We start from the raw sequence: 22,917 nt of genomic DNA on the forward strand, positions 1-22,917 counted from the left end.
TTCATTTTTCATTCACTCATTTAAAAAGTGTCTACCCAATGTATTTTTTTTTTTTTTTTACATATTTAAGTTAGTAAATTTAAAATAACAAAAGTATAAAAAAACAAAATTTTAATTTTAAATTTAGTTATATTGGAACAATACTAAAAATAACTTGTTTTAAACTTAACTATATTAATATAATTAAAATAAATAAAGGTTGTTCTCCAATATAGAAAAATGAATAATTTATTTATAAATATACCAAAATGTCATTGTATATCAGTGATCGACAGTGATAGATGTCTAACAGTAATTGATGTCTATCACTATCAGTCACTGATAGACAATAATATTTTGTTATATTATAAAATATTTCTATCAATTTTTCCATTTAAAACATTTATCCAATAAATAATGAGATGAAAATTTTAAATTAATCTAAACATTGATTAAATATAATGAAATATTTCACAAATCCAAGATTTCTAATTTTGCACTCTATTCCCAGATTTTCTAAACGTGCACTCCAAACCCAAATTTCATAAATTCAAACTTTCTAAACATTCACAAAGAAAAAAAAAAAAAAACATATGGTTTTCATAAAACTAGGTTATCTAAACCTACAACTTCATTCCCGTGTGTAACGTTTTCAAGTTTGAGATTTCAAACTAGCATGTCAAATCCCCATATACCCACTTTTACTAATAATAACTTAGGTTTTATTTGATCATCATTTTAAATATTAAATTCATAAACACTACTTCTACTTGTAATTTTCTTACCTTATTACCTATTTTATCTATAAATATTTTAAAATTAAGCCAAATTTTGTTGAAAACTAAAAAAAAAAAAAGAAAAGAAAAGTGTAGTTTTTACAAATATGGTTTTGTTTTAGAAATTTGGCTTGAAGATAGAGAAATCTATTATGAGGATGAAACTAGTATAATTATTAGATTAAAAAAAACCAAAATAATTATTAAACAAAACATTCCTGCCTTCATGGCGTTAGGAAAATAATATCTTACTTTAGATGATTTAATTTTAGTCTCAAACCTGATTGATAAGGTTCTCATTTTCAAGGAAAAGGACATACTTGCACAGCCAACTGGGCAATTCGATTATATTTGTGGTCATTCAAACACATTAAATTTTATTGCATGTAAAAAAAAAAATGTAGTATCATATTAAAGAAACAAAAAGGACATGCTAACTCATCACACCATATATTTCTTATGAATATGAACAAGCTAACGTTGAAGTGATCATATATTTTTTTAAAGAATTAGAACGATAGATATTGTTTTTTTTTTTTTTTACTACAAATACTTAATAAATTTATTTTCAAATTCATAAATACCAAAATGCGTATTTTATATGGACATTCTAAATTATCAACAACAGTATACACTTATTGTTGGATAATCATAGTTTCTACAAGCTTTTAAATAGCTTAGGTATAAAATATCTTTGACACTAATAAATTTCCAAAATGTTAATTAGTCTAAAAATCTATTATGATTAAAATAATTGATGCATGAAAGAAAAGATGCTAGCTTTAGAATTGTCTTTGTTCAAAGGAAGGCTTTGAAAAATCTAATCCTTTGACCAAATAAATCATAAAATATACTAATCAAAGTAATGGCCATAGCCTTTGATTGACTATACAAAGATTATGAAGACAGCTTACTCCCACTAACTGATTCACATTTGGAATCATCTAATTCCTTGTTCCAGACTGCAAATTATATCCATTTTTTTTTTTCCAATTTTTTCTCCTTTTGTTGTCTTCCTCAACAACTGTGAAAAAAATGTTTAATTATTAATCTACATTCCCTTTCAATTGACTTTTTAAATACTTGGAAAAATGTTTTTAAGTGCTGCACTTTCAAAATCAATCCTAACTGACTCTTGATATCTGAAATTATTGTGTTTAATCTTTTGCTAATAATTAATCTCAGCTAAATAATGTGATATGACGTAAGAAATACAATAATAAACATATCAAGTGTGTTACTGCACTATTAAGAGACGTTTGAGACAAAGTTAAATTACGAAGTCTGAATTTAATGTGTAAGAGTTAGAAAGTTTATCTTTGAGATGCAGAGTTGTATTATGAAATTCTTCGATAAATATGAAAACTTTAACGGTGTTTACTATTGAAGTTGAGTAATTTAACACCGACTTATAAAGTTGGTGGGCCAATGATAGGCCTCCACTTATATTGCATTATCAAAGAAGAAAGAATAGAGGAGATGAGGGGAAATCGACGGTTGAGTCGGTTAGGAAGGTTGGGGACCACAACTAAATTACTTTCAATTCTGTTGGGAGAAGCTGGGGTTTAAAAGAAGAAAGAAACCGAAAGAGAAGGCACGAAAGTTTGAATATCTTGAGTAAGGAGAGTGAGCTCTCGAGGGTGGGAGTTCGGGAAAGCTCATCGTGTAGAATCAACCGAGGAGTACAACTCATCACCTACTTCTACTAAGCGATCGAGTAGTAGAGCCCAACGATCGTGTAACGTTTTGTAAGCGATCACATAGTGTTTCGTAAGCGATCGTTTAATATTAGTAAGCGATCGTGTAGAGTTAATGGGCGATCATGTAGAGCTTGTAAGTGATCGTATAGAATTTATAAACGAACGTTTAGAGTTTGTAAGCGATCGCGTAACAATAGTAAGCGATCGTCTAGTTGCTGATTGATTCTCATCGTTTAATGAAGAACAAGTTCATCGTTTAGCTGTTATATTGAGCAATTGTGTCAACCCGTTGAATCAATAAATTCCTTTAAAAGATCAGTTTCCTAACAGCCAAACACGTTCTTAGCGTGAATTAGGCATACAACGCAAAATGCTACTCCCAATATTGAGCTTTGATTTGACACAAACTTATAATCTACGTCGAAACATTATTTCAAAAAGAGAGCAAACCCTGTTTGGCTGCTTCTTTCTTTGTTTTTTTCCACTTGTTTGAGCCATTGTTGCAAAGTATCAGTGCAGCTTTGGACTCACCCTTCTTCCCTCATCTCAGTGTGAATCATTGCCTACTAGGGAATTTGACAACTGGATTGTGCACCTATTATTACCATAATTAAGTGGCCATGAGGATTCTTGTTTATTATTTATTTATTTTTTTAGGTTCAGTACCACCATAAACAAAAAAGCTAATGAGGTCTAAACCAAGGAGTTATCAGCAAATTTGATCGTTTTAAATTAAGTTACAAACTGTCCTTGCTTGAAGAAGAATTTACCTGATAAATTGCTTTCCTATTCTTATTAAACTTGATTCTAGAAAATTGTTGGGGAAATAATGATATATATAGTATATATATATAATATCATAAGTATTAAAGAATTAAATAACACTTACAAACTGATTACAACTTAACTAGATACAACCAATTAGAGTGTCAATTATAATGCAGACACTACACAATAATAATGTTGAAACTAAAAACCAAGCCAAATGGGATAACAAGACTACTTTAGGTATACTATATAATTTCTTTCAATTTACAGTGCAATTGTATTGTTTGTTTTAACAATCATTATCGTTTTTAGTAACATGGATAAGTGTATGTATTTTTTAAATTTTATTGATAGAGGATGTGGATGTAGTTTCATCCTTGAAAAAAAAAAAAAAGCCACGTAAGATGTCCTTGACATGTCAACAGCCACATCAGTATTCTATCCTACCTGCTAACAACAAAGACAGTTTTAAGATTGTTTGAATGGTAAGAGTATTAGTGAATCTTCATAAATATTGTTGAAACTATGATCAAAATTCAAAGACGTTGCCTATAATTTAGCCTTCTAGATAGAATAAAATAAAATACACATGGAGTTTCCGAGGCATCACCCATAGAATCAAAAGAGTACAATTCATTATGAGCATGCTCAGATATTTTACAGCTTAAACGTAGCTTATTGTGTGTGAGAGAGAGAGAGCTATAAACGGGAAGCTTGTAGAGTGGTAGAGCAAACCTATACAGGGGAAGATTGTACAGTGGTAGAGCTGGTATTAAGCCTTGGCTGCGAGCCCTTAAATTTCAGCTCCATTAGCAATTGCTTCAAGTCCTGCTTCCAGGACCAACTAGGATTATTCAAAGCGCGTATGGAATTGAGGCAAACGAGAAGAGTACCACCTTCATGCAGAAGTACCTGCATTAGGAAAAAAAAAAGAAAAAATTACATTTACAATCTGTACAGAATGTATGGATATAGCATTGGCTATTGCTAGGCTCTTGTAAATGGACATAAATCCATGAGCACACATAAAAGGAAAACAAAAGAAAAAAGGGCTAAATTTCCATACCGTTAACCACAAGGGAAGAAACCCTAAAACTGCAGGAAGAGAGGCCACAAATATAGAAAACAAGGCAAGACTAGCATTCTGTTTAACCTGCAAGCAAATAAGTAGAGATTATAAGCACTAGTGACTATTAATAGAAAGGTTATCAGAGCAAAATGGTTGGCTTAAAATTACTAGGGCAGTCGTCTGGCGAGACTTGGCAATACAGAAGGGTACACCAGATATGTTATCCCACAGCAACAGAACATCAGCCACAGCTATAGCAGTTGCACTAGCACGTTGAGCAAGCACTATGCCTACGGTAGCAGCAGCAAGGGCTGGTGCATCATTAATGCCTTCACCAACCATAATTAGTCCTCCTGTATGGTCAACAGCAAACGAGGAACACAGAGCATTACCAGACACACAAGGGAAAAAAAAAAAAAAAAAAGAATGCAGAAAGCAAAGGAAAATGAATTCTGACTGTAAGCTAGGAACAAGTATATGTTCTATTACCACTGGATAATTAAGTCAATCTATGATGAGGACAAAGGGGAAAAATAACTAACCATTCTCCCTAGAGATACTTTTCACGTGACTAAGCTTATCTTCAGGTTTTAGACTGAAGTGGACTTCCTTGATGCCCACTGCATTTGCCACTCTTCGTGCACTTGACTCATGATCTCCAGTCAACATCATTACATGAAGTTTTGCTCTATCTGTTAATTCTGCTATTACACTCGAAACTCCAGGATGAGGTCGATCCTCTAGATGAATAAGTGTTACCTGCACCCTCGCAGCATTGAAGTTGGAACAATTGGATACAATCAACTGCTAGATAATTCAGTACTTAAAATAGATGTCATTTTTCAATTCCATCTCTAATATTCTGAAGTATCAGCTGACCTCCAAGGTATCAAAAGTTTTCAACCAAGTCACTACGAAATAACTGTTGAAATTGAATTACAGTGATGTGGCATTCTAAAAACATTATTTTCTGTGAGCTACTATTTCTTAAATACTAAATATCTACCACTCTACAATAAACAATTATAAAATCCAACCAATCTTACCATAATAAAAACTTAATCCAGTTCCATTACTAAATGTACAGAAAGAAGGATTCCACATGCTATTAGAGGCTACAAAATTTCCTTTTAGACAAGAAACAATGGACTTTTAAAAAAGGAAACAAGACTTTTCGTTGAATAAATGAAAAGAGGCTAATGTTGAAAATACAAGGAAATGAAACAATATAAAAACTTCATGTGTACATTTAGAACAATACGTAGAACCATACAAGATAATTAAACTGGTAAAATAAATACGTTCCCGTTGTCGGGAAAGAGAACACCAAGAAGAAGCTTTAACCTCAAGTAACTTCAAATCGATCAAACCAAGGCCGTTGCTTGTCTTGAAAAAAAATAATTGGTACAGTGAGATGGAAGCTTCCACAAGACTTTATAGAGAAGTAAATCCATTGGAGAAGAGGCAACCAAATACTTGTAAAGAGACTTAACGGAAAACAATCCTGAGGACTTTAAACTTCAGCTACACAAAATAGGGTGATCAGCCACTCTTTTACCCTCTTATGAACTCAATAAATGCTAAAAATCCAGCACTTTATCATCCTTCAAAAACCGTCTGAAAAGTGAGTAAGCTTCAAGAGATGTCTCTCTCAAAAACAAAATTTAGATAACGAACTTCTAATTTTGTGTCTCATCAGTCTTAGTCATCAACTCCGCAATGTAATGCTTACTGTTATTGAAAATTTCCCAGCATATTCCCACTGCCCATAATCCTTGCTGGCAAATGGCGTTAGTGAACCAATCACCAAGCTAATACCTTATTCCACAATATATTCTTAGTAAGTATGAGCCTCATCCCTTAGAGTGGTCCGTGACTGTGAGGGGTTTAAAATCACTTCCAGAAACCTGTAGAAAGTGATCGCTTCAGAGTCCTCTTCTTTTTTCAGTTTATTTATAAATGTGGTGGGGTAGTTATTTTCGGGAGGACAGGTGGTTAGAAGACCGTCCTTTTTGCTTCTTGTACCCTCGCTTATTGTTAGCACCCGAAAGGTGCTACTTTGCACACCTTAACTCGGGATCGTTATGCTATTTAATGTTTTAAATTGCTTATTTTATAGGTATCGGGTATCCAAGAGGTACAATCGAGGGTTAGGGAGAGATCTAACGAAGCAACCAGGTCAAACGAATAAAGAAAAGACGAAAATGCCACCAGGCAAGACCGCCTTTCATAGATGTGCTTGGATGTAGAGAACTGCTGCGGCGCTCTGAGGGATTTTGTGCAGTGCCGCAATGCTGCGACCTGCTGTAAAAGCAGTTTTTCTCGATTTTAGGTCATTCCAGCTCGGGCCTCCAGCCCCCAATCTGATTCTCTCCTCTTTTCTTCTCCCTTCCTTTGTATTTCTCAGTTCTTCAACATTGTTTATGATTGTAAACTCATACTTGGACTGGATTTCTGGCTAAGGTGAAGTTCCTTGTGTGGAAGGTTTTGCATGAAATAGATAACACCTTGGATCGAATCTCAACTAGAGGGCTTTTGGTGATTTCATTGTTATATTCTCTGAAGAGACAATGGAGGACGTCATCATATCCTATAGAAATGTGATTTTGCTAGTGGAGTCAGGGGTGCATTCTTTGAGGCGTTCAGCTCTAGGATTTGCAGGGGACTTGAGGAGCTTATCCTCTATGTACCTTTTTGTTATAAAGGGAAATTTTTGTAGCGGGCTAGGGGGTGTGCTATTATCTAGGGGCTTTGGAGAAAGAGGAACAACATAATCATTAGAGGACATAAGAGTTCTTGGGCGATGTTCAGTCCATTATTAGGTTCTTTGTTTCTCTCTGAGCCTCTGTTTCTGGGCTCTTTCGTAATTACTTGCTCGGTCTAATTTCAAGATCTTTCTTGTAGTATAGCTCTTTTCGTGGACTTTTGCTCTCATATTCTTTCATCTTCCTCTATGAAAGTCAAGTTTTTTTTAAAAATAAATAAATAAATAAAAATAGAAATAAGAGGAAATCAACGACAATCACAGCACCAGAGCCAACTTACTGTTTCAATAACAAAATTCTATTCTTAAATTAAACCTCAAGAAACCTAAAGAAACGTATTCAGCTAACAGGAACCAATAATAGAATGCAGGCTCATTGGGGAAACCATGCCATAGGAACTATCCTTGTTTCAGATACAGTAAACATTACTAGATGAGAAAAGCAAACCTAACAAGGAAACACTAGATTAATATCCAGCCATACTAGAAAGGTAAAGAATAACCAGAAACCAGGCCCTTTATGAAATTTTAAATCCTACCTTCCCATCCACTGCAAGAGCAGCATGAACAAACTCACTTCCATATGAAGATGTGTTCGCAGCTTCTTTGATCTCTCTTGATTTGGATTCTGATTGGTAGCATGAAGTGATGAAATCTAAAGAACCAAGAGATGCTTTCAATCGTTTCCGACCTTCAGTTCCTGACTGTAATTAATCAAGACGAATGCAAAATCACCTTGCCAATTACTAACTATGCAATATGATAAAGTAAGTTACAATAAGAAAAGACACCATGCATAAATATCTGGTCCCCTGTATTACTAGCTAATTTTCTGAATGTTTTATATTATATATGCTTTGTTTCTTTGCAGAATTGTTGCGTTTCAGTTGATAAATCACAATATCATGCAAAGATAGATCAATGTCACAAACTTTTACAGAAGAAAGGACAGGCACAATACAGATGACAGTGTACAGACAGAATCAAATATTAATTGTGTTAACCATCATGTGTTGGCCTAGTGGTAAATAAGGGAACATCCCCTTGATAAAGAACTAAGAGGTCATGGGATCAATCGATGGTGGCTGCCTACCTAGGATTTAATATCCTACAAGTTTCCTTGACACCCAAATGTTGTAGGGTCAGGCGGGTTGTCCCGTGAGATTAGTCGTGGTGCACGTAAGCTGGCCAGACACTCATATATATATATATATATATAAAAGAGAGAGAGAAGAAGAATTGTGTTTATTTGATGAATGCATCTGACTCTACACCCTTATCATGAAGTCATGACTTACATCAGAAAAACTCACAGAAGGAATAGTAGATGATGACGGTTTTATGGATGGAAAAGAAGCACATGAAAAGCACATACTAGTATGGATTGTAATTATGAATCATTACCTCAGAACCATGAAGAGTTGCAATGAGTCCTCTACCCGGAAAATATTCCAAATTTTGGACAGAAAAGGAAGGGAGGTCTTTTCCCATACTATGGTCGACCACAGCTCTGCAATGAAAATATCAAAAAAAGAATGTGGGTACTTGAAGCATAAAATAAATGCTTTCCTATCTATTATCCTTGGATATTTTGTACGTAAATAAAATAGTGAGACCTGCCTCGGGAGAGCCAGGAGGCAAGGCATTTGGGAAAATTTTCAAGAGGTATATTAGTACTAAAAGTCTAAATCATTCCATAATTATAACATCAGTATTTAGCCAGCTCACTTATTTACTGGCATCAAAATAAAACACAGTGGTGAAGTGGGTAAATATAACTCGCAGTTTACTGTCGCAGTTGAAAATTTCCCAGCACTTGACCTGCACATTTCAGGCGTATCCTAAATCTGGTGATTACATCTCCAGCCCCTAAACCCAATAAACTAATAAACTAATAGTAATATCTACTTAAAAAATGAGCATTTCCAATCAAATCCAGCTAGACCTTTTTAGTAAAGGAATAAAACACAAAAAACAAGGATGCATATGGTCGAGAAAATATTCTCTTCAAGAAGTACCTCCCAATGGGGTGAGTAGTACCCTTCTCCATTGCAGCTGCTACAGCAAGAGCTTCTTCTTCACAGCAGGGATTGCAACAGGAACCAAATTCTGATTTGTTTTCTCCAACCTCATGTCCATAAATTGGTTCAATTGCTTTGAAAATAAGGCCCCCAGTAGTCAATGTCCCAGTTTTATCGAATGCTATAGTGTGACAAGAAGCTAAAGCATCTAATACACGTCCACCTTTCAACAATATCCCCTGTGCATTGAATGAAAAACAAAATCACAAATGGTTGTAACAAACCGATCCATTTTACCAAAAGGAAGAATCTATCTTGAAGAGTTGTTGAAATTTTGAAAGCAAAAGCTGCACTTCATCGTTTCAATCCAAAACTATCCTTACAACCAAGTCTTCACTATTTTTAATCATAACCCATTCATTGTTTCAATCCAAAACTATCTGTCAGTGAAACAAGAGTTCACACCTTCTTTGAACATATATTTGACTTTTAATCCTTGAAATCCCAATATTTAATGAAAATTTTGTTGGCTAATGAACATGAAAAATTAATAGGATAACTAATATATTTTTAATAAAAAAAAAATCACAAAAACTTTTTTTTCACCACAAACGAATGAGTAAAACATATTTCATACTTTTCTTTATCTTATGTGAATAAATCATTTAGGGGAAAAAAAAAATTAAAGCTACAAGTTGAAAATAAAAACTGTTAAGTGGACATATTTTTATTATTATTATTATTATTAATATCAGTATCAGTATTATTATTATTACTACTACTACTATTATTAATTTTGGCAAATGAAAAGAAGATTGAAAACAAAAAAATATTGTATATCATATGTTCAAGGGTAGATAATCTTTTGTAAATATTAAAAAAGAAGTATCATTTGACTTATAGACTTCCATGATGCATGTATCTTTATGACATAAAATGGAAATAGTAAGTATTGTTCTATGAAAATTGATTTATTTATACCTTTCTTGCACAGGAACTAATTGCAATAGCATAAGCCAACGGTGCAACTGCCAAAGCACAAGGTGATGCTGCCACCATGAGGCCTAGAGCTCTGTAAACCGATCCTCTACAAGCTAAAGAATTAAGTGGGCATCATACCAGATGGAATAGAAAGTAAACAAAGGAAAAAAAAACAACAAATTACAACTGAGAAAAGTAAATGAAAACATGTAAGATAGAGAAAGAGACGATGAGAGGGAAAGAAGAACTACAGAACTGCAAGAGATTCACCTTCTGAATTTGAAACAAAACATACAATTAAGGGTTAGCAGACGTTCCCAAGTTATAAGTTAGTTTAGGTTAAGTGAATCTAAATGATATCCTTCAAATAATAATTCACGTAACACTATCTGTACCACATACTATGACCGAAAGCTCCAAGTAGGAGATGTCACAGACTTCATTGATTTTGAATGAGAGAAAATTGCACAACTTGAGTTGCTAAGATCACTTTTTGAGATCATATTGAAGTTGATAATGATTTTGTCAAAAGTTGATAGCTGGTATTTATGATAGGAAAGTTTGAACAAACAGACATAATTAAATGCTTTCAGAAAAAGTCCTCTTCTTTCTCCCACCCATCCATAACTAACCATTCCTTTCCATTAGCCCACAGATCCAAAGAGCTTTAACGCTGTCTCCAAACTTATGAAATTATTCTTTATTAAGTGGTATTCCGCTATGATAGAAATTGAAAATTGATCATAAATGAAATACAGACGGATAACTCTTGGACCCTCTTCCCTCTCTTGAGCACACTCAAGTCTACACTCAAGCCAAAACCAACAAAATCGATGCCTACGGTCATTTCCTCCCACACCTAAAGTCAACTCCTAGCTAATTACTAAGATACCCTAATTATTCAAATAATATTTCTGACTACCCTAGTGACATTCCTACCAATAGTATGCAACATCCAACTGCCTTAGATACTATACTGAAGATGCCCTGATATCAAAATGATGAATGAACAAGAGGTTTGCACATGATTAGAGTCCTTGGGGCAAGGTTGGAAATCCCATTGTTCACATCATGATAGCAATATCAAAATAATAATAATAATACTAAATAAATAAATAATTTCATTCTCTTGTAAAACTTGACATCCTCTGGCACGTTAGTGTATTTTAATTTGTAACTAATATTCCAGATCCAATTTATAAGCCATATTTATTTTTTATTTATATACTATTTTATTTACTTTTTCTATTAAGAAACAAGAAACACCTTGCATTCTTAAAGGAATAAATGTTTATTTTAAAACCGTATAACAATGTAAGACCTGCTATATAAGACTTACAAGGTACTAGCAATATCATTTAGTATAGAAGATTAAAAAATACTTAGGTGCATCTTAGGCTATACACATCTTTGTGCATCCCACCAAATTGTCCAATCATATTTTGCCAGGTGACATTCTTCTTACAACTTTCTTTAAATATTTTAATTCTTTTTTTATGTGTGATGAGAGTGAAATGTATAGAGATAGGCGCATCTTGGGATGCACCCATGTATTGCTAAAAGATTTTATGCATTGTCTGTAAATTTTGATGATTACCTGAAGTACCAATAAATGGCCACTTGAATAATACTGGACCAACGAGGGCAATAGCAATGGCCAATACTACAACTGCTTTGCTATAATGCTCGCCAAATTCATCAAGCCACCTTTGAAGTCTTGGTTTATTCAGTTGTGCCTCTTCAGTCAAGTTCACTATACGACTCAGAGTTGACTCTTTCCAGGTCTTTGTTGCCTGGATCAAGGTTCAAGCTTAACTGGGTGAGCTAGCAAAACAAATACAGAAGTAGAATAATTGGTACTTTCAGATTTTAACCAACAGAAGGAAACGAGTAACAAATAAATGTAGGTTGTCTATCTACACATAATGCTTTCAAAAAATGTCTTTGAAAATTGAATAATCCTTTTCTGATTTCTTCTGAGCAGGTTAGGAACGGTTAAAAGATTTCCTTTGTTTGACTGAAAATGAGTTTCAAACTAGTAAGCTTGCTTACCAGCATTTACAAGCTTCTCTCTAAAGTTCTAGCTACAAGAGTAAAACCTGTTCAATCTAATACTGTCCTTTCTTTGCAGACGGAGACTGTTGCCAACAGAAAAATTATAGATACCATTTCAATAGCCAATACACTGGTGGATGAGAGGCATTCAAGAGTTAAAAAGGGGTTCATCATCTTTACGTTAAGAAAAGTAGATAGGGATTTCCATTTTGTTGATCAAGACTCTTGCAGCAAAAGTTGACCCCTTCAATTCTTGCAGCACAGTACTATGTGTGTTCCAACTTTGGCCAACGCAACTCCAGTTTTAGTAATTCTATTTTAGCTGGTGGTTGATTGTCTCAGCGGTTTATTTCAAAGGTAGACAAGACAGGTAAGGAAGAGAGTTGGATTGGTTTCAGACTGGAATGGATAAAAATCATGTCACTCACCTCACCACCAACAGCATTTTCCCAGCTAGTATTCTATTTTGGATAGATATGAGACATGAAGATGCCTCCCTGAAGAATTTTCCAAGGCTTTTTTTGGACTTTTGAATAAAGGGATTACAGTTAAAGATGCTTGGCATAGCACCGCAGTTTCTTTATCCATCAATTCAAAAAGAGAACTTCAAATACAGATATGATGTATGTACTTCAACTCAATTGTTTCTCCTTTCATCCTGATGTGAGATTCTGAAGCTTAATAAATCCAGGTTTTCTTTGTCGTCAAGTCCTTGTTTTCTTGTATTTCTCAACACCCTCAAGTTATTCATTGAGGCAGAATTTTGCAAAATTTTTCGGAAGTTGGTAATTTCTAAGATATGTTTAGCGTTCTTGTGGCCTCTCATCATTGAAGGCAATGTTAATGACAAGACAAAAAAAAAAAAAAAACAAAAAACAAAAACAAAAAGCATGCTTCTCTTTTTACAACCTCTGATGCAATTTTGTGACCTTTTTGACATTCAAGATCATTTATTCTTGTCCTGTTCAGCCACCGACTCCTGGATCAAATTTTTGCCTAGGAGTCTGAAAATGGCTTATTTCAGTTGAATACCTTTGTTGTAAAGTATATTACATTTCATACATCAACTAAACTACTTTCTTATTAAACTAAAAATAAAATAAAATAAAAATGTTATAAACTAGGAATAGAAAAACTGTCATCAAAATTGTAAGAAAAACAATAGATAATTAGATGAAATTGCTCTTCATTTGATTTTCAGCAATTGTCTCTTCAAACTTATATCATATTCTGCATCTCTTAGTCTTAGTTTTCAACACAATCATCCGGTTTTGTCTTTCCCTTTTAATATTAAGAAACAATATTAAGTTTAAGAAATTATATCAAACCTAAGAAAAAATTATGAGCATACCTTCACGATTATCCTCCCATCCAAGTTTCTTGCACCACCAGGAACTCTGCTTCCAACAGTAATCTCTAATGGTTTGATTTCACCGGTTAGGTGCTCAATGGTGACTGTCGCACTACCTTGGAAAACTTCACAATCTACAGGCACAAACTAGTAAAATACAAATCTCCATTATGATTTTTCTCACATATTAACAAAATATAAGAAATTTAGGTACTCAAACACTATGGTGCAGCTACTCTTATAATCCATGCATTGGACAATAATATTTCTACAACTTCAAAAGCCCACCAAAAAAGTCTCAAGAGACAAAGGTTATAGATAATACCATATGTCAGAGGATATTTCCTTACTTTTTTTTGGAAGCTTTATCTTGGAGGCTTTGTTAAAAAAATATCTGGAAATTACAAAAATAAATTAAGCTTTCTGATCTCAGAAAATTCACAAAACATGGTTTTGAAAACAACTTGTAGAAAAATAAAATATTTTTTAAGTACTTTCTTATTGTTTTCATGTTGTTTCTTTGTTGTCTAAAATAATTCACATTCAAGAACTTGTCAGTTGGAAAGGACACAATTACAGCAAGAGATAGAGATACTGGTTATTATATTATTTTTATAAACAGGAGCTATGTACAGATAATGATTATTATACTCAGGAGCAAGAGATACAGATACTGATTATTATACTCAGGAGCTATGTACAGGAAAAAAAGGTTCTACGCCTAGAAAAAGTAGAAACAAACTGTACTTCCAGTTAGAATACTTGGGGGAGGCAGGAATATGATAGGCATAGTATTAAGGGTATTTAAAAAAGTGAGAGAAGATTACAGACAAGGAAGTTTATGAAGAACTTCCACATTACCTCAAATCTACCATGACTATTGACTACCAGAAATTTTCTATACTCTAGTTACCCATGGTTGTGCCTTCTAAGACCACTTGCTTCCAGTTAATGATTTAAGTCCCTTAGGTCCATGCATTCCCTTCTTCAAACTAATTTTTCCTATTTACAGCTCTATATTCCTTTTTTTGCCCACTTTATAACCTCCTTGTGTAAGTTAAGCAGATAAGGGGCCTATCCATACCTAGCCGAATAAAGTCACCTTGTCCTTAAGATGAAGATGGAGAAATTGATGCATTATAATTTATACTTTATGTTGGCTCCTCAAACAGTTGTTAAGCATGAGGATCACCCTTTCTTTCCCTGATATGTACATACTCATAATCACCCCATGTATGAGGTTTAGGCTTAGTTCTTACTCAAAATCAACTACTTCCTTAAAAACAGTCATTAATTGCCCCAATGTCAATCATAACCAGTATGACAAGCTCCAATATGCCTCTTCTCTCGAAACAACATCCAGTAACAAAGATTACAAGCCAGATTGTCAGATTTGAGAACTTCCTCTTCCTCAAGTATATTCATAAGCTTGAAAATAAGCACTAAAAAAACTACAGATTTTGTATTTTGGGTAGACATTATGCTTAACTAATTTTCTCTAGACCATGTTTTAATGTAACGAAAACATTTTGAAATCACATACCTCACCAGCTCCAACCAATATATAGGAGTCAACTTGTACATCATGGACAGGCACCTTTTGGTAGGACAAATCTGTACTATTTGGAAGTTTACCATCATTTGTATCTAAAACAAGGGCAGAGTCTGGATAGTTTTCCTTCAACTCCTTGACATCAATCATCGCACGACTTGTAAAATGTTCTTCCGCTGCAATCATCATTAAAATTGCCAAGTTAAAAGCCACAACAAGAACAGGTAATTCAGCTAAGCTAGCATTATATTTCTTACCAATGTGAGACAAATTAAACATGGCAAGTAGTAGTCCTCCTTCCAAGGCGTTCCCCATAAAGATGGAAGCAAACGCTGCAAGGGCCATAAGTACATGGATGTTTACTTTTCCACCACTAATATCAGTTAAAGCATCAAGGGATGAGGAGACCTAACAAGCAGTGGCGTAAATTAGATATAACATAAGTTTTTGTATAGAGTCAAAAAGGAAGACGAGACATCTCCAGAGAGAAAGGAAGAGGTGAAGAAAGAAGGCCTAGGGAGATGAGAAAAAAGTTCCCTATAGTTAATTATAAAGAACAGAGAGTAATTACAAAGGTCCTAGCTATAGAACTTTATATAGAAGCTATGGGAAAAGAAAAATAAATGCCTTCCTTTTCTATCTTTACTCTTCAAATATTCAATGATTTTGCCCAAACCTCCCAGTCATAGAGAACTGAACGTGAATATTGATAATTACTAATGTCTGGCTCCTGTTACAATTAATTATTCAAGCCAGTAAATTTCCATTTCTAGTAATAGCTATTAATTTATTTTAACAATATAAGGCATCCATTACTTGTTTTCAGACATAGAGAACTATGAATATATATGGATCAATCAGGCAGGTTCCTCCATGGCATTGGGGAACCAAGCCCACAATAGGAATCCCACCAAAGAAAGGGACTCCACTTAAGCAACATAAGACCTAAAGAATAATTACAAAAAGATTTGGACACTACAGCCCAAAGGAAAACCACCTAACAATAGACCAAACACATCAACGGGGCCCTCTCAACTCCTCTAATATACATAGTTGAGAGGTTCAAATGAAAAACTATATCATGGATGTTCATCATTGTTCACAGCCTAAGCATGAATGTATGCCAGTCTTTAGGTTGATTGAACAACTCTAAATTACAGCTGTCTACTACATGTCCTTTACTAAGGTCCCGTCACAAAATCTCACCATGTCAGCACCCAATTTTCAAGTTAGAATTGCATTGATTCGAGAAGATTATTAAACCCTCACAAGTCTAATACTGCTAGTTTTAGAATTATAAAAACCATATTAACTTCAAGAAATTTAAATTAAATTTACAACAATCACATTCATTCAAGCAATTGAAATGAAAATAGAACAAAAAGTGGCAGTGGAAGACATCCATACCCCGACTAAAGGAAAAGCAATGACAATGAAAGCATTTTGCAAAGGCTTCACAATGGGCTTCGGCACAAAATAAGGGCAAACAGCAGCAGCTACAAACAAAGCCATAGAGCAGCAACATAATTGCAAGTGTTCCCTCAGATAGTTAGCCAAGTCCGTCAACCTAATGGCTTTAGCAAATCCAATCACCGCTTTCTGAGGCCCAGACAGCTCCACATCATGATCACAATGGTGGTGAGCATGGCGATGGTGGTGGTGGTGGTGATCATGAACATGTTGGTGGTCATCGTGATTCGAACGACCAGTTACGGCAGCGGAACAGAGAACGCGCCGCCGTAGATGGAGAATGGGAAAATTAGGAGGGCGAAATGGAGAAGAAGAGAAAGATGATTGAAGAAAAGGGTTGGAAAATGCAATTGGGTGGTTCGGAGTCGATGAGAGTCGGGATTTTGAGGACGCAATTGGGAAGGAGAGGGTTCCCATACGGTGAAGAGAGGAGAGATGTTGCCTTCATGCGCAGTTGAATTCAGTGCCTTTTGAGAAGGGAGCTGGAGAACGACAGAGAGAGAGAGAGAGACGACTTCAGAGAATTGACCAAAGATTGTAGCAGGTGAGTGAATAAAAGTGCTGCTCAACTGAGTCCATGGCATCAACGTATTGACATCATGAGCACATCTTCAGCTCCTTCGTCCCATTCTCCTACCCAACTTGTCTCTTTCATTTTCATCCATGCGAGCAGCCAGTTGCCCCAACAAATTCAAGTGCACAGCGGTCAAATTTACACATTTATTGAATAATTCCTCTTTTTTTTCTATTATCTTTACTTTTCATATTTATTAGATAAGGCTCTCTTCTTTCTTTACTTTTCAAATGAACTTTATCTTATAAATCTCAAAGATAAATTTGCTCATTCAGACATATTAATCAAACTTACCTTTATGTTTGGGCCATGGGCATCAACTTGAAAAAGTTGATTAACCAAAAAATAATAATTTCTTTTAAGTGGCTGGTTGCTCTCTAGGGAACAAGCGAAACTTGACCGAACTTTTTTATTTCATCCATTCCTCACATTTTCATTTCTCTATCCTCTTCGACCAAGAAAAACTCTTCCAATCCCTCTTTTTTGTTAATTTTCATGGCTAAATTAAACATCAAATCTTTTAATTTTCTATCTTATCATCTTAGAAATTCTATTATAATCAATTATTCATAAACATCACCAAATTTATGGGATTTAACAAGAAAAAAAAAGGTTATTTATCTTCATTCTAGTTTCAATATTTCATCAATTATACTAGACTCAACTAGTAATATGTGATAAAAATCATCTAAAAGCCAACAAAGAATGCTCCCCCACTACACTACTTATGTCTACTTCTCTTTATTGTATTTATGGGGTTATTTTAAATTTTTTGGTATTGAAATTTATCGATATTCCCATATATTGTATTTGTGTGATGATTTTTAATTGAAGATTAATTTTTTAGTGGAGAGAATAAATAGATGTCTAGATCTTGAAGTTTTTGAATCTTATTTATGGATGACTAATGTTTCACATAATTATTTTCCTAATTATTTATTTATATTATTTTTCATTCCCTCACTTCGTGATTATGAGTTTTTGGTGGCTATTATTATTTGGCTTTATGTGCAGTTAATGTGTTAGTAAAGATTTGCAATCAAAGGATATGTTTGTCGATGTTGCTACAAAAAAAGTAAATGGACTGATTTCTTTATTTGAGCAATATAGAGAAACTGGCTTTGAAGAATATTGCCATGGAAATGAATATTGATCCTTTGTTTCTGAAAGCGTGAAATTAAAAGGCATTTTTTTTATGAGAATTCAGATAACACCCTAAATATGCATCCACAATCTACAAAGAAGTCCTTTAGAGTTAGTTATTTCTTATATATCATTGATCAAACTCTTATTTCTCTTAGTAGGAGGTTTGAACAATACTAAGAATATGAAAAAATTTGGCTTTTTGTTTACTTCTCATAAGAAGATGATAAGTTTGTTGTCTCATTATACTAGTTTTGAATCTGCTCTTTAAGAATAATGAAAAATTAGATTGTTGGAAATGAATTGTATATGAAGTTGAAGTCACTAAGAGAGTTCTTCCTACTGAAAAATGGAGCCATTGAATCTTTTGAGATTTGTGAAAGGTAATATTTTTCCTAATGTTATTATCCCATATAGAATTTGGTTGAGTATTACTATGACATTGCATCCATAGAAAGAAAATTTTCAAATTAAAGTTGTTGAAGACCTATAGTGCGCTGTATACGATAACACAGGAAAGGTTTAATGGGTTAGTATTGAAAGCAATTGAAAATGGTATTTTGATTGTCTATATATAAAAGTTTTCTAATAGAATTTTTGTTAAAATTGGATTTAGATGCAATGTTCTAATAGAATTTGTTCATTTTTCAGCTTGTTGAACTCGATAATTCAACTCCTAGCTTTCGATAAATTCAATGGTGAGGGTTATTCAAATTGGAAATCAAACATAAATACAATATTAGTTGTTGATGATCTGAGATTGGTTTTAACAAAGAAATGTCCTCCTCGTCCCAGTTCAAATGCAAACTGAAGTGTTCGGGATGCCTATGACAGGTGGGTGACAGCTAATGAAAAAGCCAAATCCTACATCTTAGCAAGCATGTTTGATGTACTTACTAAAAAGCATGAAACCATGGTCACTGCTAGAGAGATCATGGAGTCGTTATAAGGGATGTTTGGACAGTCGTCCTCATCAGTACGACATGATGCTATAAAATACATCTACAATTCCCGCACGAAAGAAGGGACCTTTGTTAAGGAACACGTCGTGGACATGATGGTCTATTTTAATATTGTGGAAGCTAATTACGCTAGCATAGATGAGAAAAGTCAAGTTAGTATGATCATGGAGTCTCTTCCGAAGAGCTTTTTAACTTTTTGCACTAACACTGTAATGAATAAGATTGATTACAATTTGACAACTTTCTTAAATGAACTTCAGACTTATCAATCTTTAATGAAAAATAAAGAATAGGAAACAAATGTTATTACCCAAAGAAAGTTTTAAAAGGGATCAACATCTGGTTCGAAACTTTCTTACAAGAAGTCTGGCCCTTCAAAGGATAAGAGTATCTAGTTGAAGAGGAAAGGAAAAGGGAAGAAGAATACTCCTGCTAAGAAAAGCAAGACAAAAGTTGCAAAAGGAAAATGTTTCCATTGTAACGAAGATGGGCATTGGAAACGAAATTGTCCAAAATATCTTGTAGAAAAAAGGCTGAAAAGGCAAACCAGGGTAAATCTGACTTACTTGTAATAGAAACATATTTAGTGGAAAGTTCTCATTTGACTTGGATACTGGATTCAGGCACCGCTAATTATATTTGTATTTTCATTCAGGAAACTAGTTCCTGGAAGCAACTATTGGAAAACAAAATGACTAAGGCAGACATAGTATCCCAAACAATGATGCAGCCTAAGGCAGGCATAGTAGGTGAAGAGGGCATTAGTGGTGCCAAACAAAAGGGTGCAGTGGAATGGCCACGTTAGTAGGGCAAGGTTTACGTCATGACCCAACAGGAGGCTGAGAATGCACCAAATGTCATTATTGGTACAATCTTTATTCATGATAGACCAACATATGTTTTATTTGATCTAGGAGCGACTCATTCATTTATTTCTAGTATATTTGCATCGAATACTTATAGGGTGCTAGAAACTATACTTGTGGAGTTAGTTATTTCTACCCCTGTAAGTGATGTGGTGGTAGTTAATAATTACTATAGAAACTGTGTACTTTGCATAGAGGAATAATATATGGAGATTGATTTGATTTCCTTAGAATTGTTAGAGTTTGATGCTATCCTGGGAATGGACATCTTATTTAAATATCATGCATCTATTGATTGTTATAAGAAAGAAGTAATATTTAGATTACCAAATTAGGCAGAAGTAGTGTTCGTAGGGGAAAAGAAAATGTTCCCCACTTGTCTGATTTTAGCAGTTAAAGCCAGGAAGCTGTCGAGTAAAGGTTGTACAACATACTTGATCCATGTAACAATTTCTTCACCAAAGAAGATAAAACCAGAAGATGTTCCTATGGTGCATGAGTTCCTTGATGTATTCCTAAAGAGCTATCAGGGTTACCACCTGATAGAGAGGTGGTGTTTACCATAGATTTGATACCAAGAACAACACATATCTCACAAGCATCATACAGGATGGCTACTGTAGAGTTGAAGGAATTGAAAGTTCAATTGCAGGAACTAGTAGATAAGGGCTATATTAGGTCCAATGTGTCACCTTAGGGAGCATTAGTTTTATTTATGAAGAAGAAAGATGACACACTCAAATTTTGTATTGACTACAAGCAATTGAATAAGGTAACTATATGGAATAAGGGAGCGTCAGTATTTTCAAATATTGATCTAAGATCAAGTTACCACTAGTTGAAGGTTAGGGAGTCAGATATCCTAAGACAACATTTTGAACCAGATATAGGCATTATGAGTTTCTGATTATGCCATTTGGTTTAACTAATGCTTCAGCAATGTTTATGGATTTAATGAACATGATATTACATCCATATTTAGATCAGTTTGTGATAGTTTTTGTATGATATCTTAGTGTATTCAGGAAGTAAAGAAGAACATGTAGAGCATCTGAAGATAGTATTGCAAACACTACGTGAGAAACAATTATATGCTAAGTTCAGCAAATGTGAATTCTGATTAGATTAGGTGGTATTTCTAAGACACGTGGTGTCTATAGTAGGATTTGGTGTTTATCCTCAAAAGATTAAGGTTGTAGTCAAGTGGGAACGACCTACCACGATCACAAAAGTACGTAGTTTCCTTAGTTTGGCAGGTTACTACAGGAGGTTTGTGGAGGGTTTCTAAAAAATAGCCCTTCCATTAACCAATTTGACCAGAAAGGATGCTAAATTTGAATGGACAGATAACTTCAAATGGAGTTTCCAGGATTTGAAACAAAGATTGGTGACTACGCCAATCTTAACTCTTCCAGATTATGTGTTATATTTAGTATTTGATACAATATAAAAACTATAGATTATGTCTTATATTTAATATAACACATAGTTTAATACATATTATATGATAAGGTGGTTATCATATATATATATATATATACATATATTAAATTTTTTATTAATTAATTTTTTGAAAATTAATTTTAGGAGGGAATTGTAACTCCCTCTTCTTCTTTTCTCTCTGGTGGAAAACATATTAGGGGTTGTTCAGTTTCCTACGGTTCTTCATCTTCCACATAGAAGATTCACAAGGAAGTGATCTTTGTTTGTGTAATTTTTTCTAGAAAAACTCTCCTACACAAATCTTCTTCCCTTTCAAATTTTTTTCCCTCTCCCAAAAGTTTCAGAGCCCACACGTCGTGAATGGTATCCTAATTGTGCTTTTTGGGCTAGGTTTTAGAGCCCACAAATTTTTTGAGTGGTGTCCTAAAAGTTTTTAGAGCCCATAATTTTTCAGAGCCCATTCTCTCCTTCTACCCCTAAAGGAAAATACAGAAGGCTCCACTTGGTGGTATCCTAATTAGGCTTTTTCAGTACGAGGAGAGTTCGCAATCAAATTAAGGGATTACTTGAAGACCTTTTGGCTTCAAGAGTAAGTTGTTATCCCAAACCCTAATTCTGTATTCTTAAAAGCATGTTATGAATTCTCTGTATAATGCATAAGTTTTATGCTTTGTAAATTTTTCATTATGTGAAAATTGTAAATTGGGACGATCTCGCTTCCGCTGCGAACTTCACCGTTCCTTCAATTGGTATCAGAGTCAGATTGTCTTGGTCCTAATTTTATATCTTCCATAATTAATTTACAGTGTTTTGGTGGGTTGCATTATGTTTTTATTCATGTTGATGAATGAATGTTGAATGGTTTACAATTTATGGATGTTTACGAGATTATGCTTTAAATTTAGATATTTCTTTACAAATTTGATTTGTAAGGGCCCATCATTTTGGGCATAATTCTTGTTATTGAGTTTGTAATTCTTAGTATGTGTCGATTGTGAGTTTTTTCATGACATTCTAGTGGATTTGAGGCCCAAATTAGAGAAGAAACGAAGCAAATTGCAACTGTACAGTGGGCGATTGTATAATAGCATTGCAATGTTGTGCCCTAGCGTTGCAATGCTGCGAAAGGCGGATGGAAAATTTTTTCATAGCATTGCAACGCTCCGAGACAGAATTTTTTTTTCGGTTCGCGTGCGATTTGATTCATGGTTCAGCTGGTTCATGTTCGATTCGCTTGGTTTGAGCGGTTCGTAGACGATTTGGGTGCTAGGCGGTCCGATTCGTGCGGTTCAAGACCCGGTTCACCTGTATTGAACTGGTTTGGCTATTCTTTATGTAACAATTATTTTTTTAATTAATTAAATTAATATAAATTTTATATTAATTTAATTAATTATTTTGGAGTCCAATCCTGATCCCTAAATTGCTGTTTAATTTATGCAT

General features: G+C 34.1%; 1 protein-coding gene across 4 annotated transcripts; it reads right to left on the bottom strand.

The window, feature by feature from the left end:
• Positions 1-2,834: 2,834 nt before the first annotated feature.
• On the bottom strand, positions 2,835-17,188 carry LOC120087991 (probable cadmium/zinc-transporting ATPase HMA1, chloroplastic). Of its 4 annotated transcripts, none has more exons than XM_039045015.1 (14): positions 16,424-17,188; positions 15,274-15,424; positions 15,008-15,192; positions 13,465-13,611; positions 11,656-11,851; positions 10,059-10,171; positions 9,075-9,316; positions 8,461-8,566; positions 7,596-7,760; positions 4,835-5,051; positions 4,461-4,645; positions 4,290-4,376; positions 3,959-4,135; positions 2,835-3,050 (listed from the first exon to the last, which is right to left on the bottom strand). In XM_039045015.1, the coding sequence occupies exons 1-13, from the start codon at positions 16,901-16,903 to the stop codon at positions 3,959-3,961; spliced, it is 2,451 nt and encodes an 816-aa protein (XP_038900943.1). In that variant the 5' UTR covers positions 16,904-17,188; the 3' UTR covers positions 2,835-3,050. The 4 variants fall into 4 exon arrangements, with proteins under 4 accessions (XP_038900943.1, XP_038900942.1, XP_038900941.1 ...); XM_039045014.1 differs by lacking the exon at positions 2,835-3,050 and adding an exon at positions 3,442-3,670; XM_039045013.1 differs by lacking the exon at positions 2,835-3,050 and having other exon boundaries at positions 3,701-4,135; positions 16,424-17,187.
• Between the last annotated feature and the right edge of the window lie 5,729 nt (positions 17,189-22,917).

Source organism: Benincasa hispida, chromosome 10 (assembly GCF_009727055.1).
Source record: "Benincasa hispida cultivar B227 chromosome 10, ASM972705v1, whole genome shotgun sequence".
Taxonomy (NCBI): domain Eukaryota; kingdom Viridiplantae; phylum Streptophyta; class Magnoliopsida; order Cucurbitales; family Cucurbitaceae; genus Benincasa; species Benincasa hispida.

Coding starts and splice junctions, on each gene's coding strand:
- LOC120087991 (XM_039045015.1), bottom strand. CDS start 16,903: ATGGGAACCCTCTCCTTCCCAATTGCGTCCTCAAAATCCCGACTCTCA. Junction 15,193..15,273: donor GTTTAATTTGTCTCACATTG/GTAAGAAATATA, acceptor TGATGATTGCAG/CGGAAGAACATTTTACAAGT. Junction 9,317..10,058: donor TTAGTTCCTGTGCAAGAAAG/GTATAAATAAAT, acceptor TTCAATGCACAG/GGGATATTGTTGAAAGGTGG.